Genomic DNA, 23,403 nt, shown 5'->3' with positions numbered 1-23,403 from the left:
TGTTATGAGTAGATGAGGGCAAAGAAGTGGTTTCTTCAGTGGTACCATTACAGTTACTGGAGCAGCTGAAGTGTATTGTATGATTTTCAGCCATCTAGCATGAATGAAGTGCATGCAAATGTGCTTACGCCTGCCCTCTGTAGTGCAGTCACTACTTAGTCATATCGGCTGCTTTTTTGGAGTTGTTTATTATGGATATATTTAGATCTTCAGGCTCTGGGGAAGGACCAGTTTAACGAATCTCTGCAAAGCAAAATCTGTATAAAAGTGTTTACTCACAAATGTTTATTGTGTTAGAATTAAGCATTTCTTTCAAGGCATGCACCATTAGAAGCTGGGTTAAGGAATGGTGGGGTTTTTTTGGCAGATATATCACAGAAAGTGGGAAATTGGCTCGTAGTTGTTTTTGTACTATTGCTGATCCTTGGAAGGAATCTGAAACAAATAAGAACTAACAATCATCGCTAAACAATGCAGTCAAATTTTACCTTGTGAAACATGTCAAAATATTTACTTAAACAGACTAATATCTGCTCCTTTTACTTCTAGTGTATACAACATCCAGATTAGAGGGCTTAATAATAAAAGCTAAGGAGGAGAAAGTCCAGTCTTGCCTCTTATTTTTCCTGAATATTCTAAATGACCAGAAAAGTGGTAGAATGATGATATGATTTTTCAAGTGTTTGGAAGGAGAAGCTAACCTGAGTGCTGGAGCTTTGCCTGGTAGGCAAGGTAGCATCTAAGACAGCAGATTCATCTGGCTCTTTTAAGAGAATCTTTTATGATCCGCACTTGAGGCTTTCATGAAAAACAGGGAAAAGGGAAAATGGCATCTTAAGTGTACTTACTGTGTTATGGTTTTTGTTTTCATTTTACACAGTTGAGAAGCAAGAAAGTACAGTTCGAGTGCTGGACACTCTACAGGTTACTGCTGTTCCTTGAATCATCCTGCTATGTGGTGTGAGTGGTTGCACTGTAATAAATAGTCTGCTTTCTGATTATTTTAAAGAAGTAGCATGTTAAAGGTATGCATGCTAATATGCTACTGCAGATGTTCTTCTGCTTGCAGTAGTCATCTTGTCTGCTGTTCTGACCAGCCTGGTCTCTTCTAACTGCCTTCGAATCATACTTGAATAATTATTTTGCAGTCTACACCTCCAGTGTATCATTGTCTCTTTTATCCTGCTGGCAACTGTAATGCCAAAGTAGCGCCTTTGTGTTGCTTAGCCTGCCTTGCTTTCAAGGGCACAGTATCCTGGTGCAGCTAGGTTTTTTCCTCACAATGTGTCTCCTGGGAAATAATGCACTTCTTTTCTTGGATTTTCAAAATTCCACTGAAATGCTGTAGCTGTAAAACTTAGTGATGAACTTCTGTTCATTCCTATTTAAAAGTGTTTCCTGATTATGTCTTAAAATAAGAAAGCAATGAAACATGGTTCAGATCAGACATATAGGGCTGAACTGCAGTTTATAATGAATATAGTAATATTAAATTGCATAAACTCTTAACTTTAGTAGCCTGTGAGGTTCTGCCCATCTTCTGTGTCACATTATTTTCAAGCACTTGACTGAAATGCTACTGCTGCTATAATAGTGTACGTACCTGTTGTTTTAATACACATAACAGTATTATATAAGAGCTTAAGAGGATTTGAAAAAAATGTATATTCCCTTACAATTCTAGGATAACTCACCCTGGCAGAATTCTAGTACACATAAGTTGATTGAGTCACCAATGTGAAGAAGTTAATGAGATATAATTATACTTGCAAAGTATAAAACAGAGCATGTTCACTTTCTGAAAAGCTGAATCCCTGTTACAGTGATCTTCTACAACAGTGCTGGGACACAAATGTTGCATTGTATTTGACAGCCTGGTTTTTATTCTTTCTTTGTGTATCATTGTGGGTTTTTCTGCAGCAGTCTCCTATCTAGTTAAACCAACTTTACTTGAGAGATGATAGCCTAGACTTTCATAATCTTAGTTTATGTTGAAGCGTGGCAAATTTCAGGTGTCTGGCTGTTCCTAACTAATTTAGGATGCTATGAATGAGAATAAGGTATTGAAACTGAGTAACTGTAAGTTGGAGTCAATTTATTTATCGAGATTTAAGCAGTTTGTATCCTACGTGGAAAACATCAGTCCTATAGAGGCAACTTAAGTCAATTCAGTACTTGAATTTGATATTACCAGATGTATTGCTAAACAAATGAAGCTATCTGACATTCGACCTTGAAGATGTTAAGAAATTTAATAGAAATTATTATTGTTTGTAATAGGTACTGAGAGTATGCACACATATTTGCATCTGAATATTTGTGTTTGAGATGGCATGTGATGCTTTTGCCTCCCTTGATACAGAATAAAAATCATGTTTGTGGTTCTGAATTTACACAACTAAGATGTAGATGTTAAAACCATGCTAACATTGAAATATTATGCCACACCTAAGTGTTCACTGATGAATGGGGGAATGTTTAGAGCTCCCGTTAATGGTCTTGGCTGCACTGCCCCTGGCATGACAAAATTATGTGGTAATGTTAATAAATAGACATTTGAAAAAGATGAAACAATTCTGGGAGTTCATGAACATGGAGTAGATGAAGCAGCTCCTCTAAAAGTTTAGTTTGGTGGAGAAGTCTGAGTTGTCTGCTTTCTGTAAAGGTCCTGTCATAAGTTTCCTGGAAATAAAGATTTAATGTCCTGTCTAAAAGATGGTGGTACTGTCATGAATCACCTGATATGCAAAATATTTCTGCATCAGTTTCATGTTCCTCGTTATTTTGGGGGAAGAAAAAAGAAGTAAAAAAGGAAAATGTGATGGGATTCATAATATTAAAAATCTTCAAAAATCTACTTGGATACTGTTTATCAAGCTTGGAAAAGTATAATTTTGGGCTAGGGAGTCCAACTACCCTGAGTTATCTCTGTTACTTGTACAAGTGTTGACTGAAATACCAGATCTGGTTGGTTAGATGTATGAATGTCTGTAGCTAAGAAACCCATGCTAATTTTCTATAGTTGAGCAAAAAATTTCTGCTAGTGGGAACTGCAAAATACGAGAATTTCAATTGAAATTAATTTTTTTTATATAGTATGACATCACAGGGTCTGAACAAAGTTTTGTTGCTGATTTACAGATACAGAAAGAAAGTACTAGCAGGTATCACAGAACTTGGAGCAAGTCCTTTTAAAAGATGTTATCACATACTATTATGTAGAAGATAATTTACAAGGTGTGGCCATTTGGGAAGATGTGGTATTTTTCTATGCAATAATACTTTAGGAGCAGCTTCAGAGCTGAAGTGCTGTATTGCTGAAGCCTCTGCTACCGTGGACAGGGTAGTGTCTCTATTGCTTTTTTCTTTAGCTACATACTGGCCTTCAAGAGTAGGCATAAAAGGAAAACAGATACATGAGATTAATTGCTTTTGGAGCTGTAGCTGGTGTTAGGACTTTAAATGGTGTAAAGCTATTGCTGAGTTTTTGAATCCATAGGGTAGCGCTTGTATTTGTCTTTTGTAATACCTCCTCTTAGAAATGGAAAGTACCTTGTGAACTGCAGCGATTATCAGCAAGGTTGTGAAAGTACTTTAGGCTTTTAACATATTTCACAATTGGAACCAGTGCCAGTAACTACCGGTGATGGGTTTGTTAGTGAATTGTAGTCCATCAGTCTTCATGCATCTGTCTTCTTAATAGGTTTGGTTTCTAGCCTGTAATCATAATCTTGCTGTTATTACTACTGTCTCACTGTTGCTTTGCAATCTGTACATCAGTGTTGTCTGTATTTTTTCTCATTCACCTGCTTTGAAAGAAAAAGGAAATGGATATTCTTGACTTTTAAAGTGGAGGCCTTGAAGGACCAACTCAGATCCCGTGGCTTCTTTAAGTTGTCTGTATTGAAGATGACTCTCACACAGATACCAATTATGTGGTGGAGTTTCTGCAACACAGTTCTCAAGTTTTAGTGTGCTGTTTTCTAGTGTTCTGCAGACCACTCATGACAGCTTAGCTTTATGAAAGAGGAAAGCTTTAACTGTATGCTTGATGTGGCTGCACTAATCTTCAAGAAAATAGATGGTAGACAGCGATCTATAGGTCTGAAAGTTTGGGAGTTCTTCATCTAAGAAATAAATATGTTCTTAATTGATGATATCCTGAATCATGTGTTGTATCTTGTAAATTTTCTTTTTCTCATGCACTGGATCTGTCTCAAAGTGTCTTGATCTTAGAACTCAGGTCATGCAGGCTCTCATCTTTCTGTTACAAAATGCTGTTAGTAACTTTTTTCTTCTCAAATCTATAATAGCGCTACCTACCCTTCCCATCCTCCAACATTTTGTTGGTCCAGGAGCAATGTTTTACCAAGTTTATTGACCTGCCAAATATTTCTGCTGCTGGCTGTTCACTGAATAATGGACCTTAGAGTTTAAGAATTCTTGTTAGCATTTTGCTTTTATTTCAGTTCTAAGAAGAGTTAAGGCTAGACATAAGTAGCTCTAATGCCTGCAATACATTCCAAAACAATGAAACATAAAAATTTTGCTAGAGATTTCCCAAGTGTTTAGAATGGCAAAACTTCATCAGCAATTGGCACCTCTTATATATTTTCAGAGCAAAATACTATATACTGTTTAAAACTAAGGAATACAATTAAATTGTTCAGGTTAGTTCTTCTTTTTATGTTTGAAATACAGCATTACTTGATAACTCTTCATCATGATCTTCATCATTTTAGGGGTAGCCAATGCTGAATAGTAGAGAGGTCTGCTGATACATCTTGACATTTTAGTAACACAGTATGAGCTGGTTTCTGACACTAAGGCCTAATAGGAAAATAAAAGAACATGTACACCTTGAAAAAAATCTCCTGTAGTATTTTGTTGTGGAACTCACTTGGAGCAGGAGAGTTCATGGGGTTTGTCATCAGTGAAAGGGAAGATATGTGTGTATGCTGTGGTGCAGTCATGTAAAGTGGAAAATAAAGCTTTAGAGGGCATTGTGTATATAAAGGCTGAGTTGTAATACAGCTGCTACTGTGAATTGTGTCTTCCTCCACCCCCCAAAAATGCTGCATCTACAAAATGTTTGGCTGTAGGGCAGGTATAGATTGCCATGATTTCTTTGAGTAACTTTAAATGGTGGTTGTGAAAGCTTAGGCCATAGGAGGGTGGAGGAGGAAGGGCTCTGCTGGACCATGACACCTGTGTATGCAAACAGAAGGAGAATACACTTTCCTGGGATCCTGACTCCCATAGTGAGTCTTGAATATTCAAGAAACACTGGGTACTAGGAGCTTAAGAAGTTTGAAGTACGCTGGAGGAGTCGAGTAATGACAAGTTTTCAGAGCATGTGATATGCATTGAGTGTACACATTCTTCACATGTCACTCTTGCAATGCCTTTTACCTGCTTCTAGTGTGTTGGTGCTCCCTTATACCAAAAAGAAGGTGGTAAAAAACCTTCTGGGGGAAAGCAGATTGACACATTAGTGAAGGTATAACAGTGCCAGTAGTGGCTCATATAGTAACAAGATAGACTGTTTTTAAAGGTTTGTGGATTAGCCTGTAAAGATACCTTATGTTAGGATAGCAGATAAAAACTGGGAGGAAATATTGAAAAAAAAATGAAAAATCATACTTGCACTTTGTTTACTGAGTTAATATGTCCTTCAATTTGCTCTCAGATTCTGATGATTTGTACAAATTCCTTTCAGAGTGAAAAGAAATTGCTTCTGAATCTCCATATTCCATTTATGTCAAATTTTGGATTTAGTGTTTCTAGGAACACTATCAACGTAAGTCTTACTCTCAAGATACAAATACAAATAATTGGAGTAGATGCTGTTACTTATCTGAGACAAAAGAAAGCAAAAGGAGAAAAAGGGTAAAAAAACTTATCTGAGACAAAAGAGAGCAAAAGGAGAAAAAGGGTAAAAAGAAACTTCTTTAATCTATCTGGTGGATGTGTATAATGTATGCATCCACTGAACTATTCATTCTAAACTCCTGTTACAGAAAATGAAAGTGTGTGCTTTTAAGAAATGATTAATTTGATCTATTTGGCTATCTGCTTTAGGGCGTACTTTGTTTTATCACAGACTCTTATCTGTGTTGACTGAATCTCTATTTATCGAGAAGGGAGACAGGAATGGTTAGCTGTCTGTGGACGGATGAGTCCCAGTGAGGATTACTTCAGCTTTCATGTCTGTTAGCCTGATAATGCAGGGAAGTCCTTGCATTGATAATTTTTCAACATTTTGTTTAAATGGGACCTTGAAGCTTCATTTTCTAAAGTAAGCTAATACACACATTAGGGTAAGATAAACTAGGCTGGTTTTACATGCGGTATATAATCTGATGAAACTTTTTGAATAGGGTGAATTGCTTAAAGAAAAATTAGTGTCTCTGAAACATGCTCCTTTTTCTAAACAGATCTATTCATCCATCTTTTAAAGATGGTTGAATCACAGTACTGTTGTTAAGCTTCTTAATAAGATGCATGTGATACTACAAAACAGCTCCTGGAGATCTCCATTAATGGCTGTTTGCAGTGTTTTGTGGCATAGGTATATGAGCTTCTAGGGAAGGAAGGATCCGTTCTGAATTTATTTACTGGTACATGTCTACATTGCATAAAATGAGTATTGGGGGTGTAGCTGAGTTCTGGTATAATTAGGGAAAAATGCATTTTTAGAACCATAATTAGCCACATGGATTAAACACTACCAATGGTTACTGAACTCACCAACTAGAAAAACCAAACTCTAATGCTGAAAAATGAACTTATCAGGGATTTGAGATAATGTGAAAGAAAAGACAGGTAAATATTTTATGTGATAAAACTCTCTTAAATGCTTTTTCTCAGGTTGTCATTTGGCTTGCTGCTAAAGTGTGGCTGGTGGAAACTTTGCTTGTCATCTGCTTTAGTCTGCAGCTCCTTCATTTGGTCAAAATGTTTGAGGGGTCACATTGTAAACTGGATCACTGAAATGATCCATCATTAAAAGTAATCCTGTGTTGGAGGGTGATGGCAAAACTAGAGGTTTGGCGATTTCATCTGTAATTAACCCCAGAAGTTCCACTGTTGTAACTAAGGAGACAAAAACAAAGGAGGGGTCTCAAAGAGGCTCCAGCTTGAAAGTTATGAAAATGTGCTCTTAGTTGATCCTTAAGTACTGTCAAAATTATACTTTCTTACTCTTGAGAGAAACTGAGAAAAAGAAACTGCTCTGAAATGTATTGTTATGGCAACTGCACTCCTTTACATGGCTTATTTAAATTGTAACCAAGGCTTGTATCTATATACACTATGACATTTTTGCATCCACTTCCTACTGCTGAACAATTCTAAATTTTGGTGTGTTCAAACCATGTGTTGCATCTAAGATCCTTGTATTTAGCCGTGGGAGCTTCATCTATGCAGATTTATTTTAAAACCACGGAGTTAAGGGTTAGTTGGTCTGTTATTGTGGAGACTTTAAGTTAAATTGTTAATGAATATGCATTAATTTTATTACAGCTTATGGGGCTGCAACATTAGTAAATGTAATTTATCTTCCGTTTCTGTAATCTCTTACCCTGTTGATTACTCTCTGATACATTTCTTCGTGGCTTAAGCATAACTGTTTTTTGCTGGAATTCTGTTGACAGGCTGATATTTATGTGTAATCTGTGATTTAGAGTTAAATCACTTGTTGAGTTTGTACAATGATGGTTAAGAATGTGCCAAGTGAACAAAGTAATGAGCATAAATCTTCTTTCCTTACTGCTGAGTGTTGCAGTTAAATTCAGACAGGTTGTCTTTAATTTGTGTGCTCCAGTTTTCCTTTAATTTCTTTAATCTAGAAGCAGGAGTCCGATTAGGATGCTCTGGAGACAGCAGTACTATAAAGCATGTTTGTGTGGGGTTTTTTGTTGTTGTTGGGGGTTTTTTAAAATTCTGGCAATCCCTTTAGGAGTGAGACTCTGGAGTTGCACAACCATATTGGGCACAGCTGATTAATATATCCCCTATTGCTTCATACAGGCTAAGATTAGGTGGTTTATGTGTGTGCATGGACCGTTTTTCATTAGTCTCCATGTTGGGGTTAGGTCAGTAAGATGGAACATTATACAACTAAACAGTAAAGCATTGCTTGAAAACATTGTCAGTGCACAGTAGTAGTGAAAAAGCCCTCAAACTGGCCTAAGAAAGTAGAATAGAACAAACCAAAAATGAGTAGAGAAGGGTGAGAGGAATGCTGAAGCCTGTGGAATAACCTCTGCAAAAGGAACGATAGACTAGGACTGGAACAAGATTGAACTGAAGTTAGGAGGGAGGAAATGCTGTGAGTTGCTTGAGGCAAGGTAAATGGAGTATGATAGTTCTTGTTTTGGAACAGACGGTGAATGAGAAGATGCACAAATTATCAGGAGATTAAAAACAAACAGGAGGAAGTGGTTCTTCTCATAGAACATAGTTAAGCTATTCATCTCTGCTGCAGTATGTTCTTGATGCTAAAAATTCACATGCTTTAATAAAGCACCTGCCCTCTTTCACAGAGAGGGGTGGGGTGGAATCCATCAAGTGCTATTAAACACAAGCCCACTGCTCTCAAATGTAAAGAAGTTTTTGAATCTCTGAAAGATAAGGAGAGTTCTGCTGTTTATTGTTGCATTTGCCATTGTACTATGTTGTTCCCCATGCATCCTATAATAGTTTCTACCAGGTAGGAGAGTGTTTGACACAGGCATTTGATTTAATGTAGAATGCTTTAATTCAGTTTTGTGCTTTTTTGAATAAGGATGGGAGGGTGTTACATGGGAATGCTAGGGGAAACTCTGTTAAGATGAGCAGTATGGGAAGTAGATATGCCAACCATCTTCTAGTGGAGTGGTTTTTGAAAGAGCATGTGAAGCATAGTGCTTAACAGCAGAATGAAAGGGTGCATACAGCAACAAAAAACCCAGAGAAGTTTGTTAAAGCTTGATGACTATCTTTAAAGAAACGCAAAACCCCAAACCTCAGTGTTTATATTGTTTGTTATTTTATTAATGCTTGTTATACTTAACTCTGTTCCTTGTCTAGGTTATGAAGTTTTGGAAGTTAATTGATTTCATTTAAATTTCACAGGGGTGGAGGTCTCAAACTGAATTCTATGTGTTTTGTGGAAGCAGACAGTTGGATGGTGAAGAGGTTATATCATGGCTCCAGCTGAGAGAAGCGGTAAGGTGAGCTTGTTAAACATCAGAGAATCCTCATAGGACCCCCAGCCTTGTAATTGAATTAATACGAAACCAGGTTCATTAGTTTCACTGTCTGTGAAATAACTTGTTTAGCAGGGAGTGTTTTTAATCTAAAGCTTACATTTCAACTTGAGAATAACTAATGTAAGGGTCTGTTTGTTTCCCAGCTTCCTTTTCAAAGATTATCTTTTTGAAGTTCAGTTTTGAAACTGAAAATATATTCTAAAGAGCTATGTTTTCTGTATTTTAGAGTTGGCAATGAGCCATTTAATTTTCATACTTCTAACTACATATTTCTATCTTGCACTCAAAGTTGGAGAAGTGGTTAGCTTTTTGATAGCTACAATTTTTTATTTAAACATCAATCTGTTTACAATGCAGGAAAAGGTTTTGGGAGGTTTTCTGTGACAATGGGACGTAAGACCTTCAAAATCAGTTTTGAACATTTAATATTTTATAAGTTGGGTCTTGTTTGCTTAAATGCTAAACACCTAGTGAGCAGGAATTCAGTACAAAAAAGCTGAACTCCGGAGTCTTCTCTGCTTTCCTTCCCACTCTTCTTCCCCTTCTCCTCACTCATTCCTAGGACTGCTGAACATATGCAGCCTACCTCCAAACTTTTTATCACCAGTTTGTATAACTTCAGTCAAAATATTTAACAAGATATTTTATTTGCAGTAAGTACATCCAACCCAAATGTTTCATTTCAGCCTTTAAAGCTTTGTTCATTTGCTGTAATTATAGTATTTATTGATAATGCTCAAGCTAATTAGAGTAACAAAATTAAGTATTGTATGTCACTCTGAGCTTTTCTAAACAGAAAGCTGTTAAAAGGGAGGAGGTAGAAGTCCCAAGTCATGTCATCAGAACTTTGTATTAGAGCTGTTGGATGTGCAGTGTGAAGGGATGTGCCAAAAATGAGATGTATGAAGTATGTTCCTTTTGCTGATATTCTGTGCTGCCCAGCTGTTTCATAATGTATCTGGAAAAGTTACATATTTCATCTTAGCCAATTTTAACCGTCCTTATAATACCGATTTCTTCAAGTGCTGCCTGAAAGGTTTCTGACTCAAGACAATGAAGACCACTGAATTTGGGACAAATTTTCATTATTGCAGTGTTGAAACTCACTTCCTTCAAGCATACTGATAATGTGATGTCAGAAATCTGCAAGTTAGCACAGCCTGGCTTATTGCAGAAATTCCTGAAGATTATTAATAAATAATCTGTAGTAATCTGCTAATATAACTTGGGGTAATTACAGGATAATAATTTTGCTTACTCTTATACAAGTATATAATCTTGTCTCTTTATTCTTAGGTATGCTTGGCAGTGATTATGGACTATTTATTTGCATCAGATACACTTGTATGAAAATACCACGTTTCCAAAGAGCTTGAACATTATTTCATCTTCTGAAACAGAATGGCAGGCTTCAAACGAGGATATGATGGAAAAATTGCAGGATTGTATGACTTGGATAAAACTTTAGGCAGAGGCCATTTTGCTGTGGTCAAACTTGCTCGGCATGTCTTTACGGGTGAAAAAGTAGCAGTAAAAGTCATTGACAAGACCAAACTGGACACTCTCGCCACTGGGCATCTCTTTCAAGAAGTCAGGTGCATGAAATTAGTGCAGCATCCCAACATAGTGCGGCTGTACGAAGTGATTGACACCCAGACGAAACTGTATCTCATCTTAGAGCTAGGGGATGGCGGAGATATGTTTGATTACATCATGAAACATGAAGAAGGTCTCAATGAGGATCTGGCAAAAAAATACTTCGCTCAGATAGTTCATGCTATATCCTACTGCCATAAACTGCATGTAGTCCATAGAGACTTAAAACCTGAGAATGTGGTTTTCTTTGAAAAACAAGGACTTGTGAAATTGACTGATTTTGGCTTCAGCAACAAATTTCAGCCTGGAAAGAAGCTCACCACAAGCTGTGGATCTCTTGCCTATTCTGCTCCTGAAATTTTACTTGGGGATGAATATGATGCACCAGCAGTGGGTATGTATGTCCACTTTGAGTTGAACCAGTAATCTACAAACGTAAATACCATGATCTTGTACCTCTGTTTTCTGTTTCAAGATAATGCCATATGTGGAAGCCAGCTAATTGGCAAGAAGTAATATAACCTGGATGAGCTGTGGATGAGTTACTGCTGGAGCAGCTCTTGTTTGAAGGAGATACTCAAAACATTCTCAAAAATGCTTAAAAGTTCTTTTTGTATGAAATGATGCAATTGTATACATTGTAATTTTTTTTTTATTAATCATAATGTGGATGTAATGGGTATATTTGTAAATACTTTGTTAGAGAGAGCCCATCTTCTTTTCGGAAAAGTTGCCTGTTTGGAATTTATTTTTAATGTGACCCACACTCTGTTGTACCCAACCACCGGTGATATTCTTTGCTCCATTTAGCCATGTAAGAATAGCATTGTGAGCCCAGGCTGCTTACACGTTCTGCTGCAAGGTGGTGGGAAGCCATTTGTATCAACTACTAACTCAGCTATCAAAGGAGGAGACAGGGAGTTAAAGAAAGCTTCATCTCCCTCTACCCCTTCTCTGCCCTTTTTTTGTCTGAGAAGTGAAAGTAGCAGATGAGTTCCCAGTTGCTCCTGAGTGTATAAAAAGGAAAAGAAACAGTCATGTGTAAATGAGTCTGCATGTTTCTAGCTGCAAAGCGGAGCGTGCAGGGTGGACTACTACATATAATTCTCTTACTGTCTTTCTTGGGTCTACTGCTTATTCTAGTAGAAGTAATTTTCAGTCGTTTTAGAATAGCTGTAAACATTGATAGGGTCACTGAATATTGTCCTGTAGTCATATAGATTGCTTAAATCTTAGCTGAGGTACATGAGTGAGGTACAGGTCACTTCTCCAGCAGGTGTAGGTACCTATAATTCCAAACGGTGCTTCAAAAATGGCTTCTGGTAGTCAACATGCCTCTTGTTCTTGTTTGCTCAGTATCTGATACTTTCACAGGTGTTAATAGCACCCATTAGGACTCCGTACATGGCTGTGTGTGTTTTATGTTTCATAGTAGTGACTGTAGTGATGGTTTAAATTAATACAGAGTTGTCCGGGTTTTTGCTAATTTTCCTGAGGTAAACAAGCAGCTAATTTTGTGTGCTGACAGGTATACAAAACTGTTGAACTACAATTCTTGCATTATTTTTAAATACAAATATTTTCAGCTATCAGGTATTATAGTCTTTGCCTAAACATTTGAATAACACTTCATGGCTTCTGACTTTGAATAGGTGTTGTTTTTCTGGGTTTTCTGGACTTGAAAGGAATTTTGGATCGCTGTTATTTCTGGGTTTGCAAATCCATGTTGATGCTGGAGTGATACTTTACAAAATTATTTCTATTTAGAGACAGATGTTTTAGATGAGTGGTTCTGGTTTTATTAGTGGCCAACTAGAGCTCCTAAGTTGTTCTGTGTTCTCCTGTGTCTTTTTATTTTGAGAATTTTCGGAAACATGAGTGTAATTGATAGTTGTAGCTTTCAAAACAAGATAGAAAAGTGCATTTGTTAAATATTCTGTACAGTGCCTTATGTGAATTTTTTCTTGAAAAATGGAATTGTGGTCAAATTTTGGAGGATGAGCAAAAAATTAAGTTTTGATATTGCTGCCCAGTTGAAGATGCTTGGGAAAAAGGTGGTGTGTGGAGATTAATGGGGGAGGGGGAATTAGGAGCATTATGACCAGATGGTCCAAATTGAATTACATCGTTAATAAAGCATGCTTTGGACCTCTTAATCATAAATGTAATAATGTTTGTTATAGGACTTTGTAAACAATTAGGGAGGTAAACTTCTGAATAGTACTAAAAGAAAATTTTTGAATGGATTCATAGAGGGGGAAGTCTGGCTAATATGGAATGGATTGATGTGAAAAGTAGAAAAATTAGGAAAAAATTAAATTCTTTTTAACTGGTGTCTAAGGATGCCAATTATCTTCTATTTCGGAGAATATTTAAATACACATCAGGGGTTAGTTTTTGCTTACTTATTCCCCATGCTGTCTCAGCTACTGGATACTTAAAACTTCTATCCTAGTTGACCAATTGCAGTGTTTGTATCCTAACATTTTAGTGGCATGTTTTTCATCACTTTGTAATGCAATACAAGTTCTCTATGAAGTACTGTCTGTTAAAAGAGTAAAAATACCAACATTTACTACAAGATTCCAATAAGGTGATGACCTTGAAGGGTCTGGATTTTCCTTTTCTAACTGTGGGTAAAAAGGTAAGATACACTATACAAGTTTTCTAAATATGATTTATGTATTTTAAGCACAGAGATTGTGGGGGAAGAAAAAGTAGGGCCTTCTTTAAAGCCCTCTTCCCCCTAAGAAATCCTAAACATAAGTTTAGGAAATTTATCACTAAAAATGTCATTATGTAACTGAGAAATCAGCTTCTGCAAACTTGAAAGATAAACTTTCATGCTAGGATGAGGTTGTACTTGTGGACTAGGTGTATGTATAAATTCAGAAGTAGAAATTTTCAAGACAGAAATTGCATCAGTTACATTGTGATGCCAGTAATGTGCAAGGTGTGTATATTTAGCTTGAAATAGTGGTGGAGTGCTGTGAACTCATTCAGCTGTTGGCTGAATGGGGCTATTAATATTGCAATAATAGTGACTGACAATGGCAGAGATTTTTCTGCCAGTTAGGATGAAATTAGATTACAGCTGAACCAATCTTAAAACTTGTTCCTTAGTAAAAAGGGGGTCATGCTTTCCCCAGTGCAACTTACATGGTCATGCCCCCTTGTGAGAATCTGACCACTTGAAATCCAACTCAGTTCACTAAAATGACAAATTGAAATGGATTCCCCTGCTTTTACACTCTGTGCATATTAAGGTACATTTGCATTCATTATATTTTTAAAACCCCACACCTGTTTTTATTTATGGAAAATCGTTGCAAAAATCACTGCAAGAAAAATCAATTGGGGTATATGATGGGGTTTTTTTGGCCAAAGACTTTGCCACAAACATGGCTTTTGGATCTCTTACGAATAATATTAGAATGAGTATATAAAGGAAGATAATTTATATTTTGTTTCAACAAACAGCTGAAATATTTAGGGCAAATCTTTGTTAAATTATATGCTTAATAAAGGTAATAGAAAAGCTTGCTTTATGAAAACATAACTGTTTCAGCTAGTTGAGGGATTAATCTGCCCTTTGTGATGTCACTTGAAAATCTGCACACTTGAAAAGAGCCTAGTTAATTTAGGTCTCTCATTTCCTTTTGTGTTTAAAGCTGTAGTTATAATGATGCAAGAGGAATATTGGGCAATGATATATGTTCCCAGGGCTTTTCAAAAAGCTGAGTGAGTTAGATAATGAGAAGTTCTGTTGCTTGTAGTTTCCCATCTTTTTTTCATACTTAATTAAAATTTGTTCTAATCAGAGGAAAGTGGGAGGACTGTTGTTGGACATAAAGTTCATTTCCTAAATTAAATGGACATGCTACTACAGATCAGAGTTCTGTCTGGAGCAGTGGTGTGATACTGTGAATTCCATCAGTATTTAAAAGTTGATAACTACAGATGAGAAAGAATAGTGTGCTTCTGGTAGTACTCTTCCTCTTGCTCTACCAGCATCAGCAGAGATTGGATTATTAAATAAATAGAAATTGCCTCGTTCCTAGGTGATGAAATTTAGTTGGAGTTTTTCAGATTAGTTGATTCAGCAGAGGGCAAGTTCTATTTTGGCATCTCTACAAAGTGTGAAGTGCTGTGTAGGCTACAGTAACGCTGGAAGACACAGACACTTGTGATAGGTTTGTATTAATGTAGTTGGGGATTTTGCAGATGCATGGAAACATTTGCAGAGTAAATTCATTCTTCTGGGGATGAGAAATGGGCAAATTCAGATTGTAGCATTGGAATTTTGTATACTTACCATAGTTGAGCACTGGCCTTTAGAAAAGTACTGTAATGCACAAGTAACACTGTAGTTACCATCACAGTTACTTAGCACTGCAGTCTGTCATCACAGCAACACAAAGAGAATGGTTGCAAGATGTTCCTCATAAAGACATGACAATCTTGAGGATAACAAAGAATTTATGTTCTGTGGCAATTTGTATGCAGGTAGTAAAGTTTATTTCTAATGAAAGAGGAGTTCAGTTTTCATGCAGTATGCTATCCTTTGGTTCTCCCCCCCCCCCCCCCCCCCAGTCTAATTATTGTATTGACAAAAAAACACTTTTAGTGCTTAAAATTGAGGCTGTTATGCTGCAGCGATTTGAGCCTTGTGTTCAGAAGTGAAGCTTTGATGTGATGGGGCTGCAGTGAACTGTGCGAATCTGGGATCCTGATAACTTCTCAGTAAATCTGAGCAAGCTAATATTTATGAAGTATAATTTATGTTCTGTTCTGGATTATTTTATGCAAGTTTTCATGCATTCACCAGTGAACTGCTGGGTGAAGCAAAGAATAATTTATCCAAGTAAAACTACAGAGAAGAAGCTGTCAAGATAGGCTTCAGTTACTGCCATATCAGCTAAACTGCAATTTAAGTATAGGGATATAGTTACATTGCTGTGTTTATGGGAGAACTGTTTTCATAGTATTTCAAGCTGCTGTTGTGGAGCAAGGCTTCGTTATCATGAATACATTTCCACAGCCAGGAAGCTTAATGTCATGTATCTTTCAAATGAGTACTCAGATTATTTCCAGCCTGTGGCTGACTAATTTGGCAACACAGATCTGGTGGGACCAAAATCAGTAGCGTACTACCTAGCTATAAACCAGATGCCCAAGTTTTGCATTCATGTGTAAATCATGTACTCAGATGTTAATTTTTTATAAATAAAGTACAAATTATACATTATACAGCTAAAATGTGTAGGAAAAGATAGTCCATCAGAAAATATGAAGAATTTTTAAGATACAAGGAGCAAACTGTCTTTATATACCAAAAAAAGAACAAAGTCATTGCAGTGAAACATGTACATGTGCTGTATAGACTTTGATATGTCCAATGATTTTGAGAACATGTTTATAAAGAAGAAAACTTCCTTTTATATTTAATTAATATTGGGTTTTATTCTGGCTAATTATTTTCGGGAGCAGTAGTATTAGAATTCATGCAGAAAATGTTGGTTTAGTTTAGTTTCTTAATATAGATTAGTAACTTTTTGGAAGCTAAACAACAGACACCAAAGGACATGAGATAGATCATATTTTTAAATGCAGAACTGATGATTTGGAGTAAAACAGGCCATTTTGGAATAAAGGCAGTGGCATGTGTTCAGTAAGACATTTCAGTGGTGGTGTTTTCAGTTAAAATCCCCTTATTGAAATTTGAGATGCATTAGTTACTAAAAAGAAGAAATGAACAACTGTTTGTATTTTAGTGGTTTTACTTAACCAGCAAAACCCATGCTATTGACTTCAGGGAAAAATCATGAAATCATAGAATGGTTTGAGTTGGAAGGGACCCTAAAGTTGGGTTGTATTCTCAATCCTCTGCTGTGGCAGGGACACCTCCCATTAGACCAGGTTGCTCAGAGCCCCATCCAGCCTGGCCTTGAGCACTGACAGCCAGTGGGGCATCCACAACTTCTCTGGGCAACCTGTTCCAGTGCCTCACCACCTTAACAGTGAAGAATTTCTTCCTAATATCCAATATAAACCTGCCCTCTCTCAGTTTAAAGCCATTGGCCTTTGTTGTATCACCACATGCCCATGGAAAAAGTCTCTCTCCAGCTCTCCTGTAGCCCCTTTTAGGTACGGGAAGGTGCTTTAAGGTCTCCCCAGAACCTTCTCTTTTCCAGGCTAAACTACCCCAACTCTCTCAGCCTTTCTCCATAGGAGAGGTGCTTCAGCCCTCTGATCATCTTCATGGCCTCCTCACTGCAGCAGGTCCGTGTCCTCCTTATGTTGGGGCATCCAGAGTACGAGTACTGGTTTGCCAGACTGAATGAAAATAGGAATCACTTCTGAAGATAAGACTTAGTTACTGATGATTGTGTCTTAGTCAAGCAAGATAACTTAGAACAGACTGTTTCACCAGACAGATGAGCTAATTAGGAAAATAATTTGCCAAATGCCATTTGCTATTTATGCTCTTTTTTGGAGGAAAGGGGGAAAGGAAAAGATTTCTCCTAATTCTCTTCTCTGCTATGTGTCCTAATAGTAATATTGATTGGATTTATAGTGCTTTAAAATAAAGAAAAACCCCAGTTCTGCATGTTAATTTTGAAAATGTTAGCCTTGATTGTGGATGTTTTCTTCCTCAGCCTTCAGCAAGGGAAAAATAAATCCATTTTACAAAGACAAAAAAAGTTAACAGATGGTAGCATCTCTGAGAACTACAGAGGTCAGTGTACAAGTTCATTCAGAGCCTTCTTCATTAAAAATTAAAGAGTGAAAGAATAGTTAAATCAGCTAAAAATTGAGTATCTATGAAAAAATAATCCTTGTTCTATACTCTTACGCTTGAAGTTTTACTGGTCCAATTTGATCATGATCCAGATTTGTCAGTAGTCTTTGCACATGGCAGTGTAAAAATACTTCTGATATATAGAAATGCTGAAGTGTTTTAACACAATTACTCTATACCTTCTCGCTACTGACTTTTTATGCAAGGGATGCAACTTTTTAAAGATTTTTAGCTTCTACAGGAGTGGAAATACTTTTTCTAACTCTCCTTTTGAAGCATAGGTGTATCAACAAGCACCATTCAAATGATTCAGTAGTATGATACCAGCTTTTATCTTTTGTACTGTTGTATATAATGTTTCATCACTATTTCTAACAGAAGTCTCATTTACTGCAGTGTTTCACCTGTCATGTGAATTTTTACTGTTTAATTGTGTTTTGGTTCTTCAGACAATTATGTGGACCTGTGCTATACATTTGAGTATTCATTCAGTTTCCCTCAGCCTGTGAGTGGGTTCTTAAATTCTAACTTGTAACAAGCATGCTTGCCACTTACCCTCCTGAGCTACCAGCCTGTACCTGCTCTTGAACCCGTCAAGGTTCCACCCTTCAATGCAAATGAAGTAGTTCACGATGGGGTTCTTGTGTCTTGACTTCAAGAGAGCAGTCTGCAGGTACTGGCCAGTTGTTGCCTAGCCATGAACGTGCCCAGAGTGCAGAGATACTGATGATTTTACATAGAGTTGTTCCTATTTGGCTCTGCATACAAGAACTAGGTATTGAAGTGCTGATGTCTTGAATCTCTTCCAAGGCTTGTATTCAACAGGTTTCTGTTGGGCTTTCTTCATCAATCTGCTCTGAAGAGGTAGCAGCAGCAGTGGTAACATTCTTCAGTGTCTTAACACAGTGTTTAGAGTAACTGCCCATAATCCTGGAAATTTGGGTCCATTTCCACCCTTCATTTATTTACAGTCTGTTGATACCTCTGTAGCGGCAGAATAAACATGTAAACATTTGTCATCTCCATAAAAGTTGGTTTGCTTCCTTTTAGCTTAAGTGGCTACTAGCAGAAAATAACTCTAATGTTCAGCTGTTATAGTAAATACTGTGAAGAGAAATTTATAAAACCTGGCTAAATTTACTCAGTATTACAAATAATTTTTGTAGAAAGATCCGTCTTAGCAGCTGAGCAATATACACTGTAAACTGTTGAGCGTTTCTAAATTTAAGTTAGGAGGAAAAAAAAATCCACCCTTTTTCCCATCAAGGTCTGAAATAAACAACTTCAATAAACAGACTCAATTTACATTATATGTGTAAATGCAAATGTGTCTATTCCAAAATGAGTATGGATTTTTAATTGCTTAAAATCACAAGTTCATATAGCATATATAAAGTGTGACAAATGTCTGGCTTCTGAGGAATGGTAGAAATTTGAGGGAATATGAAGCTATAAGCATCCCATGTCACTTTAGTTGTAACTTACTGAAATCCTAAGTACTTATTTTAGGAGTAAATCACAAACTTCAGAAAGCAGGAAGTGACTAATGAAATGGTGAAGTAGATGAACATGGATATCCTTTGTGGAGTGTGCAAACTTGAACATGACAGATGTTTGACCACCCTGTGTTTACGACAGGCGTAGCACAGACAACTACTGTTGTAATTTGGTTTCTATGGCAGTGACTTCACATTATGTAAGGAAGTTGCATATACACAGCCCTGGTTGTCATGGTTCATGGTCCTTTTCTGATTATTTAATGGCTTGAAAACAAAAAAATATTCTCTACTGCAGCTAGTTACTACTGGTTTTATTCTTATTCTTGTCATAGCAATGACAGTTTCAAGCTACTAGTACCCAATTTAAAGGCTAAATTCTGTCTTGAGATCTTCACAGGGCTTGTGAAAGAGACCTTGATATTGGCTACTGCAGTATAGAACTGGCCTTCCTTTAATAACTTGAAGTTTTGCAGGTTATAAGAATGCTAAATGCATGCAGCATGTTGGGCCTAATTTCTGCTTTTCCATCAGTTTTCTAAAGACAGCAAATTAGATGACCCTTGAAGGACAGAAATAAGCAGTTTCCAAAAAGCCTTCATCTGCTAATTGCTAGTTATTAAGAGTAGGAAGAGAACTTGAAATTGTGAAAAATAAATTATTATTTGAATCTGCATTTTAAAGGTGGTCTCTGTAACCCTTTTCTTCCTTATTTTCCTTCAATTAAGGGTCTCAAATCTAAAACTGGCACTGATCATGTCAGGACCAAACTGTGGTAATGAACACTGTTGTGTGTGGCTTTGTGTATTGTTTGGGGAAATAATAAAATTTGGTAAATATGCATTATAATAAAATAACCTCTGATTCTCCTTTACTAATTACTCTAAGACAACCCCGCTTAAAGATCCTGCATCTTTCAGCCAGATGACACTATTCTGGAATAGAAGAATTCTCCAGAATGAACTGTGATTATTATATTAAATGGGTGAACAAAACCAGTATATTTAGAGAAGAAAGCAGTATATTTACATGGTTTTTTGCAATTTATTTTCTGATTTGACTGAAAAATACGCAGTTGTGTTAACAAGAGCCTTGTTAAAGGTGTTGCATCAGTCATATGGTTGGTTGGCTTTAGTTGCATGAGGAGTTGCAAACAATTGATGTGGTCTGGTTAAACTGTGGCACAGAAAAGGGACAAGGAATCAACCCCTTGTCTGGAGAGTTTGCATATGAAGGGGCAGGACAAAACTGTTGAATGTGTTCTCTCAGTACACCTGCAGACATCTAAATGCTTGGCTCTGTTTCCAGAAATGAGAGGCTTGCTATAATATGATATTGGAGGGCTTGTGAAGATGTTGCTAAGATGACATCTGTCTTTTGACATAATAAGGTGTCTCGATTTTGGAGACAAAACTTCAGGAGGAAACACTCTGGAATGAGTGTCTCCTCCGAAGGGAAAAGGGCCTCCCCTTTTCCTCTGCCAATAAGACAAGGGGGTCACAGCAAGTGAGAGTGGAAAAAAACCAGTTTATTAACACATGAACAAAACAGGGTAGAACAGAATTAAAAAGAAAAACCAAACTCAAAATACAACAAATTCCCAGAGAGGGAACAGACACGCGGGCTCGGACCAGCCGGGACCACCCTGCGGGCCCGCTGGGGCTGCCCCCACAGGCTCCGCAGACTGGCGAGGAGGAAGGGAGGCAGCGAGGCAAGGGGAAGGAAAGGGGAAAAAGAACAAGAAAAGAAACCAACAGAGCCTTTTCCCAGCTATCCGGAACACAAAGGAAACCAAAAAGCAGCACAGCGCTCCCGGCGCGCTCCCTCCCGAGCCCCGGCGAGCCCCTGGAGCCGTTGGGCTGAACCGTTCAAGCGCCCCCTCCAGCCCCTGGCTCCAGCCCCGCCCCCGGGCCCATCTTAGAGGCACAGCGGCCTTGGGCACTGAGCGGATGGCTAAGGAATAAAGCGGCTTCATAACGTCACCCCAGGACATAAGGTCTGCTCTAAGCCTCCCAGTGATTTTTCAGTCTTACATGTAGATTAGACTTTGTCAGGCACACTATTTTTTTGCTTCTGGGTTATTAGTAGACTTTTAAGTTTTGCTGAGGCTGCCCAGCTCTGTCCATGACACTGCAGGCTGAGTCATTTTAGTCACCTTGGCTGTAGGTGCAGTGAAGTTGATCTTTTTACAGCTGTAAAAATAGGCTAAGAATAAAAGCCATGTAATTGTTTCTGTCCACTGTTGTTTCTTGGTCACATCAGAATAAACATCTGCTATGCTTTCAGGGTAACAAAATACACATTTATCAGAAAAGTGTAATAGGAAGCTTTTCCTGTAGTATATAAGAGTGAGGTAAAGTATAGTTGTTGCTGCTCTAGTGCTCTTCACTGAGAGGCTTAGAATATCTGTGTAATATGCCAAGGTTAAATAGCCTTAAGCACTGTTTTTAGTTTCTAAAATAACTTTTTCTGCATATACATGATGCTCTTTTAGTGTATATTTTATGCATTAAACAGAATTTGTGATATAATAAAATACAGTAGCAGTTCAGTGCATGATTTATATTTCATTATTAACAAGAGTTTGTATTCTATTTTTTGTGCAGATGTGTTAAAATTATTTCATTTTACTATTTTCAGCTCTTCTTATCTGGAAAGACCCATGGGTACAGAGTGCAAAATATAGTAACTAGTGAAAGAAAAATATACAAAATTCTCTGTTATGTGCTGGCTAATCAGTAATTACTGTTTTATTTGTCAAAACATAAAGGTTGATGTCTAATGGACATTGCATAATGGCAAGCAATAGTGGTTTGGGGGTTTACTTTGCATTTAGACAATCAGTTGGATTTTGCTTCTAAAAATTATTTTTTATTTTTATGAAGTAAATGTGCATAAATGTTTATCTAAATAACTTCTGGAAAATAAAACAGTACCTGTTATCACATATCCTTTCAAATTGAAATACAGAGAAGTGAATGTATAGCCCGGAGAGGAAGCCATGTGTGTAAAATAGGAAATAAATTAGGAGACTACCTTTTAATGGAAAATACTTAAAATATGTTCAGTATCTGCTCGGTGCAGTTGAAACTTCAAGGTCTGATAGAATTTCCTGTGTATGGCGATTTCATGGTACTTTAATTGTTGTCTTTGACTGCTGTCCTTTTCTCAGGACTGTCTTACTGGTTTTGAGCTTGATTTCTTACACTACTGTCTTCTCCCTTCTGTTCAAAGTTTTTATATGCTTACTTTTAACTACCAGTTTAATTACATTGCTCCCTTCCCCAATATTTTTCTCTTGGCTTAAATTTAGCCAATATTTATTGCTTTATTATAACAAATGTAATTTGTCTGCAATTGTGAATACTATGTGGACTCTTGTAAAATACTTCATTACTTAAAGGACACATGAAGCATTCTGTTCTGTTGTGGGGGAGTATTGAACAGAATACTAGGATAGATCAAATCACAACATAGATCCCAGGCAAAGTTAAAATCTGGGAAGATATTGATAGCCAAGAGATGACTGTTCATAGAAATGCATAAATTCACATGTCTTTTGTGCTTGCAAAAACTTCATGTAATCTGTTGTGTGATGGAAGATAGATAATGCACCAAAAACTATTGGCTGCTTTGAAACTAAACAGCAGCAGAAAGACAACAAGTATTAAAGCACTTATTGAATCTGTAAACATCATGACTGTCATGCTGAATTTACAGGTATACATGATATACTCAAGATGCTGAGTACCTACAGGATTGAGGCCCTAGTGAGCATAGCAGAAATCCAATAATTGAGCTTAATAGCAAGTTTTACTACAAATTAGAGCTCTGAAGAAAATCATCATGTAGTGTTTCTGTTCTCCTCTGTCAGCTAAACCATAAGAAGAATAGATCATAACTAGCAAAATGAGTAATTGTTCTGAGGATGGATCTGTGTGATTTACTTCATTTAATAAAAAGTTTAGCTATCCTTCAGCATGAAATGCATGTAAAGTATTTTGAATGGGCCACAGAAAGCAAGATGCAGTTGAGTAGCTTATGTGGATCCCTCTTGCAAGCCCTTCCAGGAAAGAGCTCGTGTGCTCTGTGTCCCAGATCACTGGCGGCTGCTCTCTCTTCTTTCCTTGGGAGGTGCCTGCCTGATCATTTCTCAGCTGTTTGGTTTTACTGGGTACACATCTGTAACACGTTAAGGGTTTAAGACCCGAAATTGCTGCTGAAATTCCCAGAGCATGGAGTTGTAGCTGAATTT

At 37.2% G+C, this 23,403-nt stretch overlaps 1 protein-coding gene across 5 annotated transcripts in view; it reads left to right on the top strand.

Annotated features, from left to right (window-relative positions):
- The window catches only part of SNRK (SNF related kinase), a 38,693-nt gene that overhangs the window by 1,464 nt on the left and 13,826 nt on the right, over positions 1-23,403 (top strand). The window contains exons 2-4 of one of the 5 annotated variants that reach the window (XM_082283635.1): positions 881-924; positions 9,118-9,210; positions 10,551-11,244. In XM_082283635.1, the coding sequence (XP_082139761.1) occupies positions 10,656-11,244 (589 nt within the window). In that variant the 5' untranslated portion in view covers positions 881-924; positions 9,118-9,210; positions 10,551-10,655. Of the gene's footprint in view, positions 1-880; positions 961-9,117; positions 9,216-10,550; positions 11,245-23,403 lie in introns of all 5 variants that reach the window. The other 4 variants (XM_082283633.1, XM_082283634.1, XM_082283632.1 and 1 more) reach the window with 4 other exon arrangements.

Source organism: Coloeus monedula (genome assembly GCF_965178545.1).
Source record: "Coloeus monedula genome assembly, chromosome: 1".
Lineage (NCBI taxonomy): Eukaryota > Metazoa > Chordata > Aves > Passeriformes > Corvidae > Coloeus > Coloeus monedula.
This window is presented reverse-complemented; position numbering and strand designations above follow the sequence as displayed.